Source organism: Drosophila teissieri, chromosome 2L (assembly GCF_016746235.2).
Source record: "Drosophila teissieri strain GT53w chromosome 2L, Prin_Dtei_1.1, whole genome shotgun sequence".
Taxonomy (NCBI): domain Eukaryota; kingdom Metazoa; phylum Arthropoda; class Insecta; order Diptera; family Drosophilidae; genus Drosophila; species Drosophila teissieri.
In genome coordinates this window covers 11,716,770-11,740,917 of record NC_053029.1, presented here as the reverse complement: position 1 = coordinate 11,740,917, position 24,148 = coordinate 11,716,770, and the positions used below count along the sequence as shown (strand labels likewise).

Here is a 24,148-nt window from a genome sequence, read left to right as displayed (position 1 = left end):
CATTGAGGCATTCAGTGGTGCTTTTCCTTCCATTCGAACGGCCAGCCCTCAAATTGCTTTGATTTCTTTCAGCTTTTTGTCTGCGCTTTTATTTTTGTTTTGTTTGCGGTTAGGCGGCATCATAATATTTTTGCGCATGGCAGATCTAATCTTTGTCCGAAAAATGATAATAAAAAAGAAAAAGGGTTCCGGCGCGCGCATTTTTCGACATTTTTATGGGGAAATTATTGTAACCCAATCCGGTTTTGGGCGCACCACAAAAACCTCGCATTGCATTTTGTCCTAACGTTGACATCTTGCGGTCAGCACTGCTCTCAATATCGCACCCATCACTCCAAATTCGCACTGACAAATGCATTTGGCATGGCGATCGGATAGAAAGGTATTGCGACAGGAGCCATGGGAGGCTTTATCGATTCTGATATTCCAGTAATATAGACCAGTTAAAGAAAATGGTGTGTGTTATATTTAGTTAAGTTAACATTTATTTACTCAATCCCAATCTATTTTCGATTCCAAAAGCTATGTAATAAAGTATATATTATTAAAACCATTAAATGTTTAATTTCATTCCTTTTGATTCTATCAGATTGCTTATTTTATTTTATTACTTTTTAAATCATGATTTGTATGGTAACCAATCTTATCTCATGTTTCTACTCATGCCCATGGTATTCCTGATACATATGTTCTTCCATTAAGATCGATTCTCCTATCTTTTCAATGACTTTTCATCGGATGCGTCACGGAATCTCAGTAGCTGACTCACTGCGATTCGGTTTCAGGAATTCACGAAATTCAGTTTATAGTTGCCCCACGTGCCCTTGAATTTCTCAGAGTCTGACTAATACTTCCTTCCGCTGGGAGAACTGAGCGGAGCCCCATGGATCCACAACTCAGAGCTGTAACTAATTGGTGCTCAGGGGGATGGGGGATCGGGGGCAGGGGATCGCCCATATTGGGGATACTTATTTCAGGTAATACGGAGCTGGTAGCACACGCTTCCAAAGCGGCATTCAAAAAGGCCGCAAACACATGTAAAACTCAAATGGCAACATGCCACACGCACCGTGCGATGAAGTTGGACTTGGACTGAGGCTCGGGGGTTATGGGGTTCTGGGGATCCGATGATCTGGGAGTCTGGGGGTCTGGGGGTTTGGGGCTACGGAGCTGCGGAGGAGCGTTGCCAAAAAAGGCAAAAGACCGACAAACGATGAACCGAACTCAGACCGCAAAGCCGCAACAGAAGCTCGAACAAATATATATATATTGTGTTTTATTTATTTTTTGGTAATAGTTTGTTGTTGGCATTGCCTGGGCTTTCTGCTATTGTTGCCGGCCACTCTGCTCGCTGCTTTCTGCTCTCTGCTGGCTGACGTTTAGTCATAAAATATTCCATTTTATTTCGTATCTTGTATCTGTTTTCGTAGCGATCGCTGTATGCGAAACAATTTCCCACACAACCTTCAATTTGCCGAGCGCTCGAGCATGGATATTTTGTTTCCGGAGCACACCTTGCGTGTGGTCTCTTAATTTGCCCCGATGCCCCAGCGATTGGATCCCGAAACTCGTCGAATCTCGAGTCTCGAATCGGTGAATCAAATGAAACTCAATTAAGCCGCCTCCGTTAGACAAAACGCCGCGTGTCAAAACAATCGTTTTTTCTCCCAGCGAACCTTTTGCCTGGGAACAGCGATGCACTCGCAAAAATCAGTTGAGCTACATCAGTAAAATTTCCTCAAATGTAAAAAAGAGGGGGTAACTAAATACAACAAGTAAAATAAAATATTTTATAGAATGCTATTTTCAAAGCGATTGAAACACGTTAGATGGCTGGCCATTTCTCTGGGTGTAGCAACTTTGCCTATGAGGCGGCGTCCATTTTCATTTCCATTTCGTTTTCGATTTCAGCCGGGCTAGAGAGCAACTTGGCCCGACTGTGGGGCCTTTGATGTCATAATTCATGTATATTAACTCATAAATAAGCGAATGCAACTTTATGCCACAGTTCACCCCGAACTGGGACTCCTTGTTCGCTGTTGTCCAGCCATTTGCGTTGCATTTTGTCTGCAACTCCGTCTGCGTTTCTGCTTTTTCCGTTTTTCCGTCTTTGAGTCTTTGCGTCTTTGCGTCTGGCGATCGGCGGGAGTCAAATCGTTTCTGGCTCTTCTAGCCGGGCTTTTGGTATTTAGTGCACTTAATCTACGCCAAAAGTACCAACTAAGCGAGATAAATAGCTGCAAAATAAACTAAGTCAGCGCGATGGAGCGCCATTGGGATGGCTTTCTGGTTGAGTCTCCGACTGGGATGGGGCTTGCTTTTGGTTTTGGTTTTGGGATTGGGATTCGGATTGGGATTGGAATTGCGCGATTGGGATATTCCTGTGTCCAGTGTGCGGTGTACAGTGAAAATGGCTATAAAATCGGCACGACTTTTCAATAAATGTTGACAACACAGCGAGCCACAACGCAATGCACCAAGTTTTATGATATCCTGAAGGAAGTGAAATATGATATTATGAATCGCCCGCTCAGACAGTTGGGACAGTTTTCTGTTTTTTTTCTTTTTTTTTTCTGTTTGCTCCATCTTTTCCCCATCTAGATGCAGTCCAGTTGAGTGGAGGAGTTGGAGCTGGAGCTGGAGTAAGAGTCGGAGTTGGAGTCGGAGTTGGAGTCGGAGTCGGAGGTACTTGAACCCCCTTTTATCTTGTGGCTGTGGAAACCTGTTGTCGCCGATGTTGTGTATTATGAGTTTGCGGTTTGTCATGTTAAAGTTAAATGCATGCAGCACATGCCCTGCATTCAGCACTGAGTGCCATTGACAGCCAACAAAAACAACAAAAATATAAAAAATTAAATAACAACAAAAACAAAAGGAAAAACAAAAGGAAAAACAACAACAAAAACAAAAACAACGACGACAAGTTGATGTCGCTGGCCCAAGGCAGCGCTTTTTGCCCAGGTGAAGCACTTTCTGCTGCTTCTGCTTAATCAGGTTAAAAATTGTTGAGTAATTACCGATGTAACCAAATCTCTAAAACATTGTAAGCGAAGGGTTGACATGTGAAATGCGATCCCTCCGATGAGTTTTTTTAGGATAGAAAAGTCAGCTTCGCTTAGGATTTACTATATCGAATTCGTTTATAAACCACTTCCCATACATCGTTTATAAATCGCATTTTATAAATCAAATGGTTTACATATATCAAAAAGTTGTACAAGTTTTATGAATACTAAACAAAAGATCTGACAATCTCAATTAGTACAAAAGTGTGCAGCGAAAATATTTCACAAGTCAAGTAAGCAAGCCACAATGAAAAGAAAAGAATCTTCTTTATCGAGAAGAACCAACAAAAAAAAATTACCAAAACAATAAATTCCGGCAAATCATAAAAATAAACCTTCAGTTAACCCTGACTTTCTCCTGGAAACAGCACATTTCTTGGGAACGCTCATTAGTGTGAGTGAATCACGGAATCTCACTACACTCGTTCAACACTGCGTATGAGCAATATGGGTGTATATGAGTATTGTAGTATTGTAGTTTACCCATACAGCCAAACACGCGTACGCCATTAACTCACATGGCGCATACGCAATATCTGGGAGAAACTACAAGTGCGTTCAATTTATATGTAGATATATGTACATAAAGTATATACAGTAAATTTGTTAACAATTACGAAGCGAAAAAGATTGCTATACATTTGTAGGGGTTTTTTCCACACCTTTTTTTTCGTTCAATCGAAATCCAATTGGCCAATTGGCCGTGCAACAAGGCTGAGACCACAAGCGGCAATAAATTTGCATTTTAATGAACTTCGGTGCATAAATATTAAAATAAATTTCGGCATTGGCCTAACCAAACTAACTAAACAGCCAAACTAATGCTACCTAAACAAATCGTTAACAATAATTATAATGGCCCATTTTGTCGATCATAACTTGTTGGCGCGTCGGACAGGAAGAGCTCTGGATATCTGGATATCTGGTCGAGACCAAGGAAATTAATGGGCTGCCGAAACACAAACCGAGCTACACCCATTCGAATTGGCGCGAATAGAAAAATCGGGAAATAGCCCAAATCAGACACCCTGTAATATGGAAACATATGCATAGATGCGTAGCTAATTGGAATATAAAACACTGCTTTTCTATGTTTAATGTCATATAATTTATTGTTCATGTGTGCAAGAAAAACAAGTTATATTTATAAGCATTAATTACAAGTTATACTAAGTATTATAAGTTCTAGCATTCTACCACAACATTTTTTTAAGTGATTCAAAGTGTGACATTTTAGCAAAAACAATAAGTGACACTGTAACATTGAGAATAACCGAAATACCTTGAGTGTTCGACACCGACGAGGACATTTTTAAGTTGGCCGCTTTTCGTGACAGGTAAATTTTTATTAATTTTATGCTCATCGCCGCTGTGGTGGGTGCAAAAACGTAATTTGTTTTAATTTGCTTAATCGCTTAATCCGCAGCAGACACGGCAGTCCGAGGGCCCAAAAAACCCGTTTTGGCCATTATACAAGCCGAGATCCGAGATCCAAGATCCCTGGTGGTCCTGCGGCAAGGCTGCTCTTTGTTTTTGATCGGACCGCTCGGCATCAGCTCAACACTAAGGCCAATTTATGATGAGTCGCATGAGGGCTCATGGATGTGGCTTAATTAAGCTTTGGCACTTATTTTTCGGTAGGTGACCGGGAATGAGAATGGGAATGGGAATGGGCATGAAAATGGAAATGGAAATGGAAATGTTCGAATTGGTGGGGCGATAGTGGCTTAATTTATGTCGGCCAGTAAAAATCATGTTGAAATCCATTTTCATAGAGTCTGAACTTGAGAACCGAGTGGCGGAATGTCTGCAGTGAGTGAACAGCTGACAAAATGGGCATAAATCTCTTTTAGTACTCGGCCGCTGCTGAATGCTGACTGTCCGTTTCAACACGCCTGTCCCACACACAGATACTCGAATACAGATACTCAGATACTCGGATGGCCAGATACTCAGATACCTGGATACTTGGATACTTCTTCGGGGGCTGCCTAGTAAATCAACTGAATCGCTCGTAAAAAGCCACGCAGTTGACTCGAAATATATTATTTTTGTGGCTCTTTTCATGGTTTTGTGTGTGGATTTTTAATTGTTTAAGCAACAATGGGTGGTAAAAATGGTAAATAAATAATAATAAAAACTCAAAATAATTTATAAACTAAATCTTTTTGCTGTCGCTTTTGTTTCTTTTTGTTTTTTGGCGTTTATACATTTTGTGGTTTTTCTTTTTTTTATCTGTTGAACGGGGAAGAATCATTTCCTGTGGCCGCGCACTCAGCACTTTCTACGTTAATTACGACTAAAACCGAGAAACTAAAGCGAGAAAAAAATCCAATTAAATTAATAAAATTTTATGATCGCCGTGTGTCGGCGCACATAATAAAAACAATTGAATTATGAAGAGAACATTGCGTAAAAATGAATTCGAGGCAGAGTATTAACATTTTTCTCTGTTTGTTTCTCGTCGTTATTGCTGTTGTTGTGTGGGGCTACTTTGTTGTTCCGATTTTATGCGTTTTTAATTACAAGCCGAAAAACTCAGACACAGATACCTCAAATGAGCCAGTTCGCGAGCAGAACGAGAACAGAGAAAAGAAGAGAGTGTCGAGATTGAGTTTCTTATTTTTAATATTTTTCCGTTTATCTCCCGGCATTATAAGCAATCTGAAATTAATTAATATTGCATAATTGCATTTATATTCCAAATTTATAATGAGAACAGTGAGTGGTTAACGAACTAGTATTTAGCTAGTTTAGTAGCCATTTAAACGTCTCATATTTTCAATAAATAATTATATCGCTTGACATAAAACTAATTTCGCAGTTGGCATTTCTTTCAATCATTCTTAAATTGCCTTCCCTTGGCTTTATTAGAGATCCGCCCATTAAATTCCATTTTCGGCCAGTTCTCTGTTTATTTACCCTCGTCTGCGTCTGCAGTAGCCCGAGTTTTCATTGTGGTGCATCAAAGACCGCTCTAATTCCCCCAATGCCATTTTCCAATTACGTTAATAGCTCATAACACGACGTTTTTGTTTGTTGTTCTTCGCTTCGGACTCTTTAAAGCCGTTTTCGAGAGCTTTTGTGGCACAAATGGAGAACTGATTCCGATTCTCCGAATCGGTCATTCGGCCGAACAATACCAAACAATCCGTGTAGCGCCCTCCCCCACGAAAATGTTTGGTTATCGGCAAGAGCTATATATATGCATACACATATGCACACAAAGTGATGTTTGTAGATCTGTTGTGGCATATTTTTCAGCTGACTTTGAGCTCGAGAGTAATTACGCCGGAGGGCACTTAAAAGAATCGTGGCTGCTGCTGCTGCTGCTGAGGCAGCTTCTTTTTGCCCCGGGGGCCATAAAGTTTTTATGATACCCATTGATAGTGCGAGAGAATTCAATGGCCAAGCGCCCTCTGCCCACCGCCTTTTCCGCCCACTCTTTGATTTTCCAGCCAGATCGGATCAGATCAGTTCGGATCAGATCAGATCAGGTGTACATCAGCGATTTGACAGTTGATTCTGAGTGCTGATCGAAGCCAAATGCAGTTTTCCAGGTTTTCCAGCTTTTGCAGGTCCCTCGAAAAGTCTTTGTCTCTGTGGTTTGGATTTGTTTATAGGATTTCACATCCGTTTGGCACCCATTAGTCATAGCGGTGGAAGTATGTCTGACTTTTGCTTTCGTTCCGCATTTTATTAAAAGAGGCTACTCCCACTCCCAGGTGTGCACAGGAAAAAATGGAAAAAACCTAAACTTCCCTTTTTTAGATATTATATTATTCATCTTTAATTAGGATTTATGCTCATGTATTTTTACATTCTTTAGATAACTGCCTTTAAACGAAATGAAAAGCCCAAAATAGTTAGCAACACTCTTAAATAAGTTTTAACTATAATTTCTCTCTGTGAAATTTTCACCTTTTGTTTATTTGTTGAATCAGCCCATCAAACTGGGAAAAAACACATCTCGAGTTGCACGTCAGTGCTGGTAATGTGTTAACACAGTCAGATAAGTAGGGGCCACTAAATGCTCCAGGTCTGAGACTTTAGCGCAAACATTTTGACAACTTGTGAACTTTAGACTGACAACCCGCCACGGCTCCTCTTCATTCACATTCCTCGACTTCTGCTCGATACTAAAACGTGGTGGTATCATAAACCATAAACCCCGAAAAACCCCGCCAACAATTAAGGAACAATCACAAAAAGCTGCCAAAATCTAGGGATGCGCAAAGAAAAATAAGTTTGAGATACGTAAACAAACAGAAGAGCGCCAAGCAGCTGAAGAGGCATCATCGTGAGGGGCAGCTACATCAATAATACCAACGGCGATTAGCCCATATTTGATCGGAGCTATCAAGCCATGGAGCTGTCCAGATAAATCGAGATCATCGAGCTGGAAGCCGAAGACCGCGAGAGGGTGGATCGAACAGTAATGGATGTCTTGCATGAGTAATGCATGTTAAAATGGGAAAAAGACAATATAAAACTAACTGCTTTATTCATACTTAAGTAAGTCTGCTTACATAAACTTCGAAACGAAATAAACAAATTACTTTTTTAAACATACAAATAAAAGACTAATGGTAAGGTGAACAAGAGGCAATTTTAAGCTAGAATAGAAGAGGTGAATCATTTTTGTATACAATCAAAAGGCTTTCTTTTTAAATTTAAAAATAAAAAATAAATATAAATTAATCAGCTAGACAGCATTAAATGAGAAGCACGAGATTAGGTGGCCATATAGAGGAGATTTGTGCCGTCTGTTGGCTGAGATTGACTAGGCTTTTGGTGGCTGCTCCCGTTTCTGTGTTAGATGGCTTCCAGCTTCTTGCCAGCTCCTATGGCCATCAGCTGAGCTCTGTGAGATGTGTTTTTATGGTATTTGATAATGATTAGCCGCCCAGATACGAAGACGAATCGCTATGACGCGAACGTGTCTGAGGATGGTGGTGGAGCTGGGATGGAGCTTATGCAAACTCTGTGTCGCGTCCAGCGAGATTTCCGAGTGACTAGCACGGTGGTGGAGTTGAAAAGTGGCACAATTTTTATGATCATGCGACTTGGTTTGATGCTCATTTCTGTGTGTGTGTTCCACCTCTCATTTCTTTCTGATTTGACCAGCAGTTGATATTGTTTCTGGTTTTTATACTCTGTTTGTTGTTACCTGTGCTCGTGGCCTAGCCCAACAACCGGAGAGCATGCCAAAGACCAAGTCGCCAACCTTTTTTATCATCCGAGATGTACACGAAAAAAAAGATGACAAGTTTGTCGCGTGTAAACAATTCGCGGCGGCCAAAACAGAGCGCGGGTGGAGGAGCCATTCCAGGGGGACGAGTTCCCGGAGGAGGAGGAGGGTTCAAAGGTGCGGACTGGATGGTAAGCAGAGCAGTGTCACAGAAACGGAAATCAGGAGGAAAGATGTCGCGCTGAGTCGATGACCGTAACCGAGTCAAAGAGCCAACAGTGAGTGGGAAAAGCAGGTTCCCAAGGTGGGTGAGGTGTTCAAATTTATCGACCATAATATAATATTTTAATGTTCTTTATCAGTAACAATGGCCTCGTGGAATCGTTACAGTTTAGGAAGCTATGAATATAAATATGCTTTTAGTTATTGTTTTTCAAAAACTGCGTCTTTCAAATAAATATGGATTAAATATTATATGTAAAAATAAGTATGTTTCCAAACACCACTTTCACTCAGATTGCTTACAAATGGCAAGCACTGTAGCAGCCGAATGGCCCGACAAAAAATAAAGCACATCCAACACAATCTACAGATACATTAGAAAATATCTCAAAAATCAACACAAAACTACGGGCGGTGGCGTCGCAGCCAACTGAGACGTCAACTGCGCCGGCGACGTTGCACAGTGGGCCAGATCAGGTTTTTGTTGACAAAAGCTTAAACTAAAGACGTCAGGATAATGTTGACACTGGGAAACTTCTACAGAAACGCACTTATAACGCAGTATAAGTTTATTAAATTTAATTTTGAAAACAGGGTAAGTAGTTTTATATGCCAAAACTGCATTATTTATATTGATTAATCAAATATTTTCGAAAAATTTAATTGCAATGAATAATGAACTATAACAATCGAATCATCATCGAACATTAAAGTCACTAGTTAAATATCAATTACATCGCTATTACACATGTATGTATGTTCTTCCAATATTTCGCAAACATTTTTGGCTTTCGCGTCGAGAATGGCCACTGTGGCCCAGTGTGCGTTGGGGGTACAGAACAGAACGCCACAGATTTTGAGCGCTCGGATCGCGCATGAGTGAAATAAATTTTCACGCTTCCAAACAGAGCGTCAGCAGAGCAGCTGAAGTGGGAAGAGACTTTTCGACGGCGACGTATCACAATCAGAAACGATCCGACAACCGACCGACAACCGCCGTCCATTCATAGAGTGACTTATATATTTTGTTGTGGGATTCGCAAGATCTCTCCAAACCGATCCCATCGCATCGCATCCCATCCCATCGTATCCCATCCCATACGATCCGATACGATCCGTTCCGTTTGGATCCGATCTGATCCGATCCGAAAGCGATCCGCAGAATCAGTAAAGAGTCCGGGCCCGATCGTTATTCGGTATTCGTTATTCGTTACGATTCGCGAGTGAGTTTTTCGCGAGCGCGGAGGAGGTGGAAAATCCCACGGTTGTTACGCGTTTACGTTCTCGAAATGATCGGCTAGCGATCCGCCAGATCAGATCCATATGAACGGTCAGCGCGAGTGTTGAGTGTTGCGATCGCGAGAAGAATTCTCTTCGCCTCGACTTGCCGCACATTTGTGCGTCTTGTGATGTTTGGGAACACGGGAAAAACGGGCGCAAAGGATGCGCCACAACTTCTGCGGAGATCGGAATTAACAAAAACATAAGTGAGGAGCCAGAAAGGAAGATCCACGCCAAAAGCGATTCCAGCGAGTATAGCGAATATAAAAAGCAAAATAAAAAGTGCGGACAAAAGCAGCCAGAAAGAGTCGCGCGACTTGGGTCTTCGGCCTGGGATTCTGATTAAAGCGCGCGTTTAATTTCATTTTTTACGCTACTCCCTGGTCGTCCTGCATCCCGCCATATACCAAATCCCCATATCCCCATATCGGTGGGGCCAAAACCAAAAAAAACCTAAAACACAATTCCCCAGTTGGACTCCACCCTTGGCCGGGCTTTTGATTCGCTGTTCAACTTTTTAGCCTGGGACTTTTTGTTTGTTTCGTTCGCTGGATCGCGAAAACCCGGCCGACAACTCCTTCCTTTTAGCCAATATTCCTTTTGGCCTTTCGGCTCAGTACGCCGGCAGCTTTCTCCGTGTGCGTACGCAGCCCCAGTCGCAGACAGCAGCAAAAACCAGCCAAAAAAAAGTGAAAGATCGGGAAAGATCAGCCAGATCCGCAAGATCCGCCAGATCCGCAAGATCACCTCAGATCAGATCGGTGATCATGTCGCCCGGGATTCCGCCACCAACCGCCAACTTCCCCCTGATGAAGTACACACATAAAAATATCCACTCAGCTCGAGACGCTTGATTAATTCGCACACGTCAACGGTATTCAAATAAGCATCTCGTGTACTCATCGTGGCCGCAATAAAAACGGCGTTAACTTTTACTACCTGCCAAAAAAAGTACAGCAAAAACATTATATATATACTCGTATTTGTATACATATATATATATATCGCACTCACTCACTAAACAAAGTAAATTGAAACAGCTCAACGGCCAGAATTTGGTTTGTTGCCGCTGCATTTGGCGGCTTCAATCGATATGCGTTTGCTCATGGTAATTGCAATTTTAATATTCGCAATGCCAATGACTGGATTCGGCTGGTAAGTGGCATTTAAATACCTATTATCCGTTCTCGGATACTTAAAAGTCGATACAAGTGATTAGTGGGAATAATGTAATTGTTTAATGCACTTGGAAGGCACTCACGCCTTTTATAGCCTGTTAAATAAATAAAGGTGTTTTAAACATAATAAGTATACGATCTCTTGAATATTAAAATGAAGATAACAAACAATAGTATTTATTATTATTTAATTTTGTAGTGCAACCATTTGAAACATAGTATTATCTGTAAGTATTATCTTTGAGTGCAGATCCCACCCGAATATTCTGCAAAATAGAGATAGTGTCTAATTTTAATCACCTAGCCTAGACTTATGCACCTCAGCTAACAAAGTCGCTCCGATTTGGCCCGTTGGTGGTGGTCGCTCAACATGCAATTTATGTTCTGTATCAATGCCAAAAAACCCATTACCACCCTCGCGAAGGCCTTTTGGCCACAGAGCATCTGTGTTCACGTCAAATCGCATCAATTTACGAGATAGAGATTGGCGTAACCGCTTCCGGTTGCGGCTGCGGAGACAGCAAATAAAAAAGTGCAGGCCCCAAAAATAAATGCGTTCTGAATGCAAATGCAAATGCAAGTCCAAATCAGAGCCAATCGAGCGTGGCGACCGACTCGGCGGACCTTCAAAATGTGACGTTTGATTTAGATTTAATTACATGGCAACTTTTCTACTCTCCCTCTTAGTTTTTTTTTCTATTTTTTTTTTTGGGAGGGGGAGGGGGCGGCCAAAATAAATAGCAAATGTATAGAGGCGGATGAAGCCAAAAAGCCAAAGAGCCAAATGACACTTGGAACAATTTATGCGCGAAATTACAGGCGAAAAGGCGTCCAACGAGATGAATAAATAAATAAACAAACCGCGGAGGACAGACATCAAATAGAAAGAAAAATGGTGACGGGCAGGCAGGGGCTTCCTTCTAACACACAAGTTATGCACTTTGCCAAAATATTTGCCAGCAAAGTGGCATCAATGAATTTGTCCCAAGAGGTCTGCTCCTATATTTCATACATACATATATATTATATATTATTTATATTTGCCTAAAGGTAGAAATATTGCGGCTGTCAACGGCGTCGAAAGCTTCAATTTGGCAGGGCGAATGCAGGGTGGCCAAAAGGGGGCGGCGTGGGCGTCGCGTGGCGTAGACTGCATGACGATTACGTGGCTATATCCACTATATACATATATGTATATAAATATATATAGATTTTATTTTCATTTATTTAATTTGAGTTCTGTGCAACTGGGCGCTTCAGCAAACGAAGGTGGACACCTGCGAAATTGCAGGGAGGCGGAGAGGGTGAAAAGTGGCTGGGTGTTTCCATGCTGCATCCAATGCAATTGCCCCTTTTTCACCATAAATTAATTAAATAATTAAAGCTCAAGTTCAGCGCTGTCAGTTCTTTTCGCCGCCTTTTGATGTCGAACGTTGAACGTTGAACGAGATGCGGTCGCAACGGAGATGTGAGTGTGCGTCCATGTGATGTCGCCACCACCCGAAAGTTGCACAGAGAACAAAAATGGAGCCTTTGGCTGTGCCACTTTCTGCGCTTCATCTGTGCCGCTCAAGGGCGGTGGGGCAGCCAGAAATGCAACTGAAACGGTTAACGCCTCTTTAGAAAGATCAAAGCTTCTAAACTAAGAGCCAAAATAGAAACTCCAGAATAAAGGCACATTTAGTAAGACGAATGCAGCTTTGATTTCTATAATCTTTTTTACCATTGCTAAACTCAAAGCCAACAGCATCAAAAAGATCAAACGCAAGCTATAACGCAAATGTTGCTAGTAATGATCCACTTTTGCAATATCCCCAATAAAAAATACAATTTTAATAAAATCTCTCAAATCCATCAGCTACTTAAGCGCACAAAGCCGATCGATGGTTTTACAATAAACGATCAAGTGCGGATCTGCGAAATTTGCATTTTGCAATGGGTCCGGAAAAGGCGAAAATGAGGCGATTTGGGGGGCTTACAGCCCCACAAAATCGTATCTCATTTTGTTTGTGTGCATTTTGCGAAATTCGCAGGCGAAGTGCACTAAATCAAACGGTCGTTCTCTGAGCGATTGAGATCATAATCGATAGCCCAGAGACGTACGAGTGTGTGGATCGTACTCGTATTGTGGGTAGATGTTGCGTTAAATGAATGGAAATTCCAGGCAGCAGAGTGCCAACAGAGGGGCAGCCAATTACAGAGAAAAACTTACATCAAATTGCCGTTGATCGGGCAGAAATTTAGCGCTGATGTGTCTAGAATTTAATTAAAAACAGCGCGCGAGACGATGATGAAGATGAAGATGATCTCGCAAATTGCCAGATCTGCTGCAGTTTGATTTCTCACCCAGAAACCCTAAATGAGCTCATATCCGTTGGAAAATCATTTGACATTTGCCGGCGACTTCCTGCTTTTCATTCAACTCACAGCACACAATTTCATTCATCGAAAATCCGTTCAGTCAATGCCCCTCATCTGGTGATGGTGATTTTCCTTAATTTTCTTCGTTGTTTTTTTTTTTTGGCTCTCACAGCATGTGAAATGGTAATTAATGCCAGGCGTGGCATTAATGGGTTAAGGCAAACGGGGGGTGGTGTGGGTGGTCAGTGGCTAGTGGCCAGTGGCCCAGTGGCCACTTAGTCTCAAGCTGTGCTGGCTCCACAGTCGGTGGTTGCATCAACACAACATTGCTCATACGCCCCGTGCACCACGAGATCATCTCTGCCGCGAATTTGGCACACTTCATGAGCCAGCAGGCAACAACAGCAAACACCCCCAACGCAAAACAAAGCAAAAAAAAAGAAGCAAAAACAACACAATAATTATGTTCAACTAACGAGCAGAAGAAAAGTCGGCCAATTGCCAAAATCCCATGCAGATGAGTTGATTATGAGCAGCAAAGAAGCGTCTCTGACACAATTCGCTCGACATTAACGAGAGTACCTCCCCTTGTCTCTCTGTCTCTAGAGAAAGTTTCACGTTCAAGTTTCTTTCCCCCTTAACCTTAAACCCCCCCTCCCCAGAAAAAGTAGCTAGTTACCGCTCACTAGATCGCTGCAAATCTGTTAGTCAAGAGTCATGCCATTTGTTTATTTTGTTAATTTGTCGCTTTCCCTCACTGTTACATTGACGAATGTGCCTGTCTTCGGCTTGTCTGCCAGATGCATCATAATTAAATTGGATGACGAACCAAAGAACGCGGACAGACATGGGTCAAGTTGGAGGACGGTGTGGCCCCTGTGGCACAGGTAGAGGGCTTGGCCATGATGTCTGTCAGGCGGTCTGTGCCGAGTGCTCCTCCTCATGATCTCGAAGGGAAGATGATGATGCGTTGGGACCAGCGATTTAGGAAAGCACGGAAGCTGATTAATTGATTCAAGCCATAAATACAAAGTAAAAACTCATTGCAGTTTTGGCAGATTAATTTATAATTTATATAAAGACCATAAGTATTCTATTTACCTGGCAATTTCAACATCGTAACGCAACACTTTTTGATCTCTAATGGCGCTGGCATCCTAAGCCGCATGGAATCCTTGTCCATCGGCCGCTGCCCAATTCTCGTTCCCACAGCCTCAATCATCGTGATTAAGCACAGTTTAGACATCCTTGACATGAACATGACCATGTCCGTGCGCCGATGATCGTTCCCTGGGCCCAGCTACGCCTATTTGAGCCGTAATTAAGTTAAACGTTGTCGCAATTTGCGCACCTCAAAGTCACCAAGCCCCAGAGATTGATGTCGCCTTTGTTGGCCCAGAGAGCTAAGCCTGGCCAAAGGCACTTAGGGCTAAAGTTGAAGTCGTGCCCTGCCCACTGGAACCGAAGGAGGCTTGTTAAAGGAATGACACTGCCTGGCATCGCACAAGACACTCATAGTAAATATGCCTGAATTATTAGCCAGCGTTTTTGCTGTTCCACGCCAATTGGACATGGACATGTCTGGGAAACCGTAAGAAATGCTAACTTTTCAAAACTCCGCACTAACTGAAAATAGCTATAAAAGCGGTAAGGGTGTGCGAAGTGCTTAAATTCAAATATAAATAATAACAAAGGCCTGAGAATGGCCATAATATCATAATAATATCATATGCAATTCAGTGATAAATAATTTGTTAGGCTCTTAGAATGAATTAAAGGATAAGTGGGTTTCCAAGACGAAGATGCCCGAGTTGAGTAAGCATGTTAATATGCTTATTATCAAATGAAAAACATCAGTATATCCCTCCTTCCACCAAGAAAAAAAAAGGTGCCAAAAAGGCAGCATGCGGCGCCCACACACGATGCCGCACCCAGCGGATCAGATCGGTTGCCAACTCGCAGACATGTCAACACCTTTTCGGTGTTTCTTATTTATTTTGTCGACTTTTTAGCCAGTAGCTGTGGCTCCGAGGGGGCACCTAATCGATTGTCAATGCTGCCGCCCACATCAAACGCTTCTCCCTCGAAATTCGTATGCACAAGAGATCAGCACTTGCGCTGAGGCATTCTGTAGGCAAATATTTGAGCGCGTAAATGAAACTGACCAGCCGCAACAGCACTTCACTTGGCCAAGGCGAAAATCCAACGGGCCAGCAGCTCCAGCTCCAGCTCACAAACAGTCAGCAAGAGCAGTCAGTAAAGTCAGCCAAGTCAGCAATCTCAGCAAGCCAGAAAATAAAAAATCCAGAGAGCCAGTCGGCCGGCCAGGCGACCAATCCAATGGCCATTCATTCACTTGTCAACGCTTTGTTTAAATACTTTGCCACTCGCATGTTGACAAGTGGTTTAAGTCGTTGATTTGTTTGCACTGACCCCTGGGAGAAGGGGGGAGATGGGTGGGGGGGATGGTCGACGATAGCTGCAACCTGACTCACAAAAATGAGTCAATCAAACAATTCCACTTATTTACATAGATATTTCAAGATAGCGAGATAAAAGAACTTCAGTGAAGTCGAGATTAATCGAGATGAGTTGCCAAAGGAGGATTCTAAAAATTTTTATACTAATATTACTTTGTAAAAAATATAAATATATACATATCTCAGTTTTTTGTAGTTAATACGGTAGTAAAACTTTTATATGTTAAATGTTATAGTTGAGCTACTTGTGCATTTAAAGCGAACTAAAATAGAAATGTTACTGCATTTCTTAACTATTCTTAATTATTAAAAATGCACTATTAACCATTTCCCTTTTAGATATGAATACTCCCTTATATCCTGGTTAAAATGTATATGGGTATGCTTAAATTAAAATTCCTGCATTCCGGGAAAGTCCCGAATAGTGGGGCAACTTTTGTCCCCTCATTTATAGTAACTTTAAGTGCAGGGGGTATAGTGTGGGATAGTATGGGAAATTTCAACCACTTGTCTGTTTGGGACTACCAAAAACCAAACCGGGCACTTTGATCAATGCCAAAGCAGCAGCCACGGAGGGAGAAAGGCAGATACAAAAGAAAAGAGAGGGAAAGGAGTCACTGAAAGTCCATTGAGGCCTATAACGACACCCATACCAGGCAAACAAACGCACACAGATACTGGGCGCAAAATAAAGATACGTTTCCAAGTGCTGCTTTGCTGGATGGGATGGGATGGTATGGGTTGGGATGTGATGGTATGGTATCTTATGGGGAATGGGATGGATGGGAATGGGGATGGGGATGGGGATGGGTATGGGAATGGGCAGAGGGATCGGATCGGATCGGTGGAGGGACCTGAGAGACCTGAAGTTGTGCTGGCTCCTTTTCATGTTCGCCGACAACTTCGCTGCCGACTTCGCTGGCAAGTAAACTTCAGTTCAACTTCAAAAACCAAAAAGTGTCGAACGATCGGTTGCTCCACTCTCTGTGCGGCTATTTTCCGCTTAACAAAAATCTCCTTTTTTTTCCGTTTTTTGTGTTGAGTTGCTATGTTTCGAGTTGCTATTTGTGTTCGGTGGTGGTGGTGGCAACTTGTGTGGTTGAAAGGTGTTTGAGTTCTTTAGATCTCTCCAGTCATCAACGCAACGCAGCCGCAGCCAAGACGTCATCATCATCAAAGCAGCAACATTTAGAGTAGCAGCAGCAACATCTAGATTCCCAACAGCAATAGCACGGCAACATCTCGATCGAAGATGAAGATGAAGATGATCATTGTGATTTGAACTTCAATTGTTTCTACTTTGTTTACCAGCGCGTCTATCATTTGAAGTTTGTTTTTGGCGGTCGAGAGGCGGTTGTGATTGTTTTTGTTGCCTTTGGAGTTAATATTTTCGTTAAGTACTTGTGCGTGCGTGTGTCTGCTCTATTTGTTATACGCATTTTGTTCATTTTGTAGCTATTAAGTTGTCATAATCTCGTCGAGTGTTTGGGAAGTGTGTGTTCACTTCTTTTTTTCTTGTTTTTTTTTCTTGTTTTTTTTTTTGTTTTTTGTGGCATTGCCACAGGGAGCTGCAGTGCAACAGCCAGGTGGCAAAAGCGACCCAGGTGGGCATCGATAATGGGAATTTGAAGCGGTTCAAGTGGTTTATCTACTTGCTCCGAGAAAATTGGGGGCACCAGAACTGGGTTATCTGATATGCGGGAATGCCGAGAATTTTCCCGTAACTGAAATTGGTTAAGGATCATTGCAAGCAGCAAATTATTCTAGATTAAATTATTTCGATAAGAAACAAAATTTGTTTACACTTTACTTATAACTCTAAAAAGTTAACATTAAACTCTATATTGAAATTTCCGCTTTCCACACGGAAAGTGCATTTTCACAAAAGTCCAGTAAAATTGGTGATATATATCTGAGACAACACATCAGATGCACATATCATCCGGTAATTGGCGTATTTGTCGGCTAAGCCACTACACTTATAAGTCTGGCGCCATGCAATGCGTAAACCATTCCGCACACAAGTTCATTAAAAATAGTTTTATTTATTTATTTGTACTGCTTAGCCGAAATTTGTCTGCGCTTATTTGCTCAGAATGCCAGAGCTGCAGAGCAAAAAAAATAAAATGGGGAAAAAATACATACTTCCAAAAATTGAACTCAATTTCAGCGCGGTTTTTTTCTCAAATGCTGCGTATACGTAATGGCGACGATAAAGAGGTCCTCATGCAATGTTTATTATCATAGGCCAATGCGTAGGCAGAAGTCAATCAATAAAAGTTTCCCCCACCAACATTCAGCCAACTTTTCCAATAGATGCAATTTTCGTTTTCATTTTGAATGCCATTTGCCGGCTGGTTTTGCGGCGTTAAAATTTAATTTAGGTGGAAAATTAATAATTACCCAACAATGTGGGTGCAGTGAGCACACATCGCTATATAGCACCGTGTGTATACCTATAGTATACACTCGTATATTCATATCGAGATCGACTTCTCGAGTATGTGTCAGCATTCAGAAGCGGCCACTGGAAATTGTTATTTTGTTTTTTGTTTTTTTTTTTTTTGGCGGGCAGTAGGCAGTAGTGCTCGCCTTTTGGCGCTGATTTATGTTTTTCCATTTCAGATTTATGACTTTTTAATAGCTCAATCGCTCGGCTCTTCGCTTTTTTCACATTGCACATTCGCGTGAAATTTACTCTGCCAGTTCCTGAACTTTGCGCCGATTTCCATTTCCATTTCAATTTCCATTTGCGTGGAAAGTGTTTCAGATGGTTTATGCTCTGCCCGGTTTTAAGATCCCCGGGTAAATAAAGCGCCTAATAGGGCCTGCTGCTGCTGCTGTTAGTTTTGCTTAGCCCTCGAGCACTGATTGATCATCATCCATGTTCATCATCCATTGCTGCCAGCGAATCGCGATTGCCATTTTTAGAGCCATATAATCGAGTGGAACTCTCAGCTGAGTCAGTCGAAAAGTACAAGAAATCACTGCCAAGCCTCGGCGTACTTCAAAATGTGAGCTATGTACGTGCAGATTATTCATCGATGACAAAGTGCTTGGTCTGTGATAAATGCCTGCGGGACAAACCCTTCAGGGAAAACAAAAGTTGGTCATAGATAATCGAATTTGGGTGCGCCCTAGGTGGGAACTAAGGCAACTGGATTAGTCAGTGCGAGAGATAGGCAATGATTGGAAATCAGAACGAAAGTAATGTTTGATATTCAATTTAACTTAAAGCTGATGCAGCACATGTTTCCTCTTTTTTGATATGCAAACCTACATGTTTGTTTACCCCTTTTCAGGGCCGAGGGCACCAACATCCTTCTCGATCCAAATCTAATGTGCAAAAAGACACGTCGTCTGCGCGGCAAGTTGGCCGAAATCTGCCGGCACGACTCGGCCCTGCTCAAAGAGATCATCATCAATGGCATCAACCTGGGCTTCCGCGAATGCGAGTTTCAGTTCCGCAACCGGCGGTGGAACTGCAGTGTTCTGCGCAAGAGCATGAGGAAAATCTTAATGCGCGGTAAGTAGTTTTTCAGCGTCGCAGGAAACTAGTTACGTTGTTGGAAAGGGGGGATATAGTTTATTATGCAGTGCCAGCGGCAAAAGGCTGGCTGTCAACAACAGTGTGTGAGTCACAAGGGGGAAACCAGGCGGTTAGCTGCCTAATTACAACTCATCGTTGCACACGCCCCGACTTTCTGGTGCCTTTTTTTCGGGTTGTCATGGACAAGGCCTTGCAGAGCGCACCGCACCATCCATCAAGTTGCATAATAAAAGTGCAGCGATCCGCGCTGATGAATAGCGCCTGAAATGAGCCTACAAAGCTGTCAATTTTAATAAATTATTGCACGGCAAAAAAGGCGAGGAAAATGGAGGAGGAGCAGGAGGACTGGACACCGCTCTCCAGATCCTCGATCGCCGCACTTAATGACAACAATGCGCAAACAAAACACATACCAAACTGTGGGTTTGTGCCATAAATTCCACGGGCGTAACCACCGAAATTCTCCTCTGCTCGGATTAAAGCCTCGCCCTGTCAACCTGTCAGCGAAAATAAGAAAAAAATATAAAATATATTCGCGAGCCTGGCCCTCATGTAACACTCCATTTTAGGGTGGCTCAAGACATATCACCTGTCGCGTTGGCAAAAAAAAAGAACCAGCTCTTTAACTTTGAGCGCATTACAAGCGTATGCAAATTAAAATCCCGGCGATTACAATTGCGATTCGGATTTCGAGTGCGATTTCGCTTTCATTGAACGTGACTGCCAGCAACACTTGCGATTTCTGATTTGCGATTTGCATAGAGCAGCGATCGCTGATTGGCGATTGCCAATCGAATGAGCAATAAATCATTTTGTCGCCCAGGCTGACAAATTAAAATCAATCAGGCGACGCGTGCTGACAACGCCAATGATTGACGATTGATTGAGCACGCGGGGGATGGGCTTTCTTTAAGGAAAATAATATAAAATATATATATATAGCATATATATAATAATATTAATGCAAATTAATTCCTTCTTTGCAGATTCCCGAGAGACGGGCTTCGTGAACGCCATCACAGCCGCGGGAGTGACCTACGCCGTGACGAAGGCCTGCACGATGGGCCAGCTGGTGGAGTGCTCCTGCGACAAGGCGCACATGCGCCGGAACGGCGGCCAGCCCCAAATGGTGACGGCGGCCACCGCGGAGGCGGCGCTGGAGCGGCAGCAACAGGCCGCGATGCTGCGGCAACAGCTGCCCCTGAAGGATCAGCATCCCAGCCAGCGGATGGGTCGCTTGAACAACGCCAGCTCCATGGTGGACATATCTCCGCTGGAGCAAAGAGGCGGGTGGAATCGCAGGCCGGGCGGCAGGAGGGGGCGCCGCAAGTTCTGGGACAACATCAAGTTTCCCGAGGGGCAGTGGGAGTGGGGCGGCTGCAGTGACAACGTGAACTTTGGCCTGCGGCACTCGCGCGTTTTCCTCGACGCCAAGCAGAGGCAGAGACGCAGCGATCTGGTCAAGTTCCACAACAACAACGCGGGTCGATTGGTAAGTAATCAACAACTAATGCATCTCATTAGATAAATATATGTGTAATTATGTATAAAAATACCAAATCCATCTTGAATTATGACATCCTTTCAGGCCATTCGCGATGCCATGCGGCTGGAGTGCAAGTGCCACGGGCTGTCCGGCTCCTGCACGGTGAAGACCTGCTGGCTGAAGATGCCTCCGTTCCGGGAGGTGGCAGGACGACTGCGAGACCGGTACGACAGTGCCAGGAAGGTGACGTTGCGCAACGACGGCAACAGCTTCATGCCGGAGAATCCGCACACGAGGCCGGCGAACAAGTACCAGCTGGTCTTCGCAGACGAATCGCCCGACTTCTGCACTCCCAACTCCAAGACGGGTGCACTGGGCACCCAGGGCAGGGAGTGCAATGTGACCAGTTCCGGGTCGGATCGCTGCGATCGCCTGTGCTGCAATCGGGGACACACTCGCCGGATTGTGGAGGAGCAGACCAACTGCAAGTGCGTCTTCAAGTGGTGCTGCGAGGTGACCTGCGAAAAGTGCCTGGAGCACCGGGCGGTGAACACCTGCCTCTGAGTGCACTTCACTCACTATATACATATATATGTATTACATACATATGTATTACTTTCTTCGGTTTAGTCAGGAATAGAATTTTGAAAGCTTTCCATTTCGCGTGATAGAAAACACACACACACACAAACACTTACAGAGAAAACGTTTTAAGTATTAACTAACAAGTAACCAGTAACGAGTATCTCTAATCTTTTAGCTAGTTGTAAATACGAATTAAAAACCACATAAACATGCCTACGTTATATCATTCATATGCAGCTCATGTAAGCCCTGTAAATAGTCGCAATAAAAATGAAAGAAAAACTAAACCAGACAACGAGTTTTCATGGCAAGGAAAATATATACTTATAGGGGACAAAACTTCGGTGGCAGCTCAGCCCTTTCTGGATTACAACTCCATCCGCTTGTCATCCAATTAATTGCAAACAAATTGAATTTTAAGTAACCAGATTGCCTACAACAAAATGATATGCTAAACGGAAACGTATTTCAAATCGATTCGCCCATTGATTGAAATCTGCATAAATGATTAAACGTAAATTAATGAAGACAACACAACACAACAACACTCAAATCGATTGAACAGACGGGCAGCGAAAACGAGTTCCCAGTTTCATTCAAGTGTATCTATCTATCTTTCGGTTATAGTCGTCATTCCGTTGACTTTCCCATAAATTAACACAATTTTATTGTTGTCGACACGAGATAAAAATCTATAGAAATTTGCCTAAACAGCAAACAAAAGTTCGATGACAACAAAACGGAATAAATGCAAAACGCATTTTGAACAGAATGAAAATTGATTTGCCCATTGTGCATAAATTACCATTCACAGACGACAGATCGATTGAGCGCCATCTATCTTTGGATGCATAAATTAGGAAATCAAATCGATTTCGCTAAATGCATGTAATTAAGTGAATATCATATTGTTCCATTATGAGAAACAGAAGCATACGAACATGCATTATAGATGTTGCTATCAGCAAAACGAAATTTATTCGAATTTTATATTGGATGGCACAAAGTTGGTGATGAACGAGCTTAAACGATTTGTGTGTTTAACTAATTTAATATGTGGGTATGTATTAATATGCCAGGAATTAAAGCACAAATTACAATCATCTACTTTGAGAATATAGTATTATTTAAGAAAGTTATACTAAGATACGCCAAACCTACTTAGAAAATGCACTAAATTAATCAAATAAATTGGGAATAAATTCTCCAGGGAATTATCCAAAGCACCAGACCGAATTCCGATCCATTTGCCTACTTGAAGCTGATTGTGGCTCTCTTATTTGGTTTATTATGTTGGGGATGCGGAGGAGACAAGCCCATGCCAGCGATAAGATACTCCCAATCCCGGCAACATCAGCGGCAGCAGCTCTCCAAAAGCAACAACTAATTAACAATCGCATTCATTTTATTTATCGTACAAATGCAAACCGCTTGACTTCCAAAAAAACAGAAAAAAAAGGAGAAACAAAAGACGAAAACTGTATCTCCATGCATTTATAAAGCCTCGGCGTTGTGGATACGGTATTGGGCTCCAGATTGGATTCGGATGGGGATTGGGATTGGGATTGGGATTGGAATCTTCTTGGCCGCTGCTCTGGCTTTGGTTCACTTGACTGAACAAAATGTACGCCGAGATATACTGGTATGTGTATGTGCCTTGGTATCGCATCGCTTCTCCTCCGCCGCGCGTTGTTTTTCCAGATTCCGGTGGCTTTATCTTGGGCGCGTTAATGAGATTTGCTTGTATCTGAAGCCATTCGGCAGATGCGTATCAGTGGATTTCAATTAATTGTGGCGACGCTTATTAGTCATCCATCTAACAAACTAAACACGCGGCTGGCGCTACCTCAATCTCAACCTCAGCCTCAACCGCACTCCTGCTCCATTCTTTGCCTCCGGAGTGCCATTGACCTCCAACTGACCTTGGCTGCCGTGGTTGCAGAGGGCCCTCCATTCAGCTATGTTAATAAAATTGAAATTTTATTTCATCCTTACACAGAGGGAAATTTGTCACCTGTCCCTTAGTAGCTAAGCACTTGAATACCGATACTACCAATATATAGATAGTTATCATAATCAATAGATACATAGATAATCAATCTGTAGAGAAAATAAAAAGCTTTATAATATAGTGTACAATGTCTGTTACAGTAAACTGCTGGTTGAAATAAAGTGTTTTAAAGTATTCAGTATTACTTAATTTACATAAATGCTTTGTTACATATTTTCTAAATTATTTTCTGTATCTGTACTTAAATTCTGTAATAGCGGCGATTTTCTTTCAAGTGGCGCCTAAAATGGCGCCCCATATCAATCTGATATATGTATATGGGGGATATATAAATGTGCCCATATAGACACCAACTAATGGCTTAATTCGGAGGTGTACATATCGATCCTCAATGATCAGGCAGCAGGAACCATTTTAGCCAAATTGCAGTTCTTGGCCAGCAGAACGCTCAAAAGGGAGAAGCAACAACAAACAACGGCAGACGGGGCGCTACAACAATAAAGAAGAACAACTATTAAGACCGCTTGAACGCCTGTCCGAGATCCAAATAACAGCAACAACAACAACAGCAACAACAACAAACAACAACGAAAAACTACAGAAACAAAACCTGAAACATGAAATTCCTGCGTAATTTGTAAGGAAAGGCGTGAAGAACACCAACGAAGGCAACACCTTAATTAATGTTATTAAAATGGAACGAACGACCGACCAACCGACCGATGGACCGAGCGATGG

At 42.5% G+C, this 24,148-nt stretch overlaps 1 protein-coding gene across 1 annotated transcript; it reads left to right on the top strand.

Moving 5' to 3' along the window:
- The first annotated feature begins 9,471 nt into the window (after positions 1 to 9,471).
- Positions 9,472 to 21,655, top strand: LOC122622304 (protein Wnt-2). The gene is made up of 4 exons (XM_043800665.1): positions 9,472 to 10,914; positions 19,081 to 19,304; positions 20,315 to 20,820; positions 20,917 to 21,655. Exons 1-4 carry the CDS (start codon positions 10,853 to 10,855, stop codon positions 21,376 to 21,378), a joined length of 1,254 nt encoding a protein of 417 aa, XP_043656600.1. The 5' UTR covers positions 9,472 to 10,852; the 3' UTR covers positions 21,379 to 21,655.
- The last annotated feature ends 2,493 nt before the right edge of the window (positions 21,656 to 24,148 follow it).

Bases quoted from the DNA above. Each gene is read 5' to 3' on its own strand.
- LOC122622304 (XM_043800665.1), top strand. From the start codon at position 10,853: ATGCGTTTGCTCATGGTAATTGCAATTTTAATATTCGCAATGCCAATG. The intron at 19,305-20,314 runs GTAAGTAGTTTT...CCTTCTTTGCAG, and splicing joins GAGGAAAATCTTAATGCGCG to ATTCCCGAGAGACGGGCTTC. The intron at 20,821-20,916 runs GTAAGTAATCAA...ACATCCTTTCAG, and splicing joins ACAACAACGCGGGTCGATTG to GCCATTCGCGATGCCATGCG.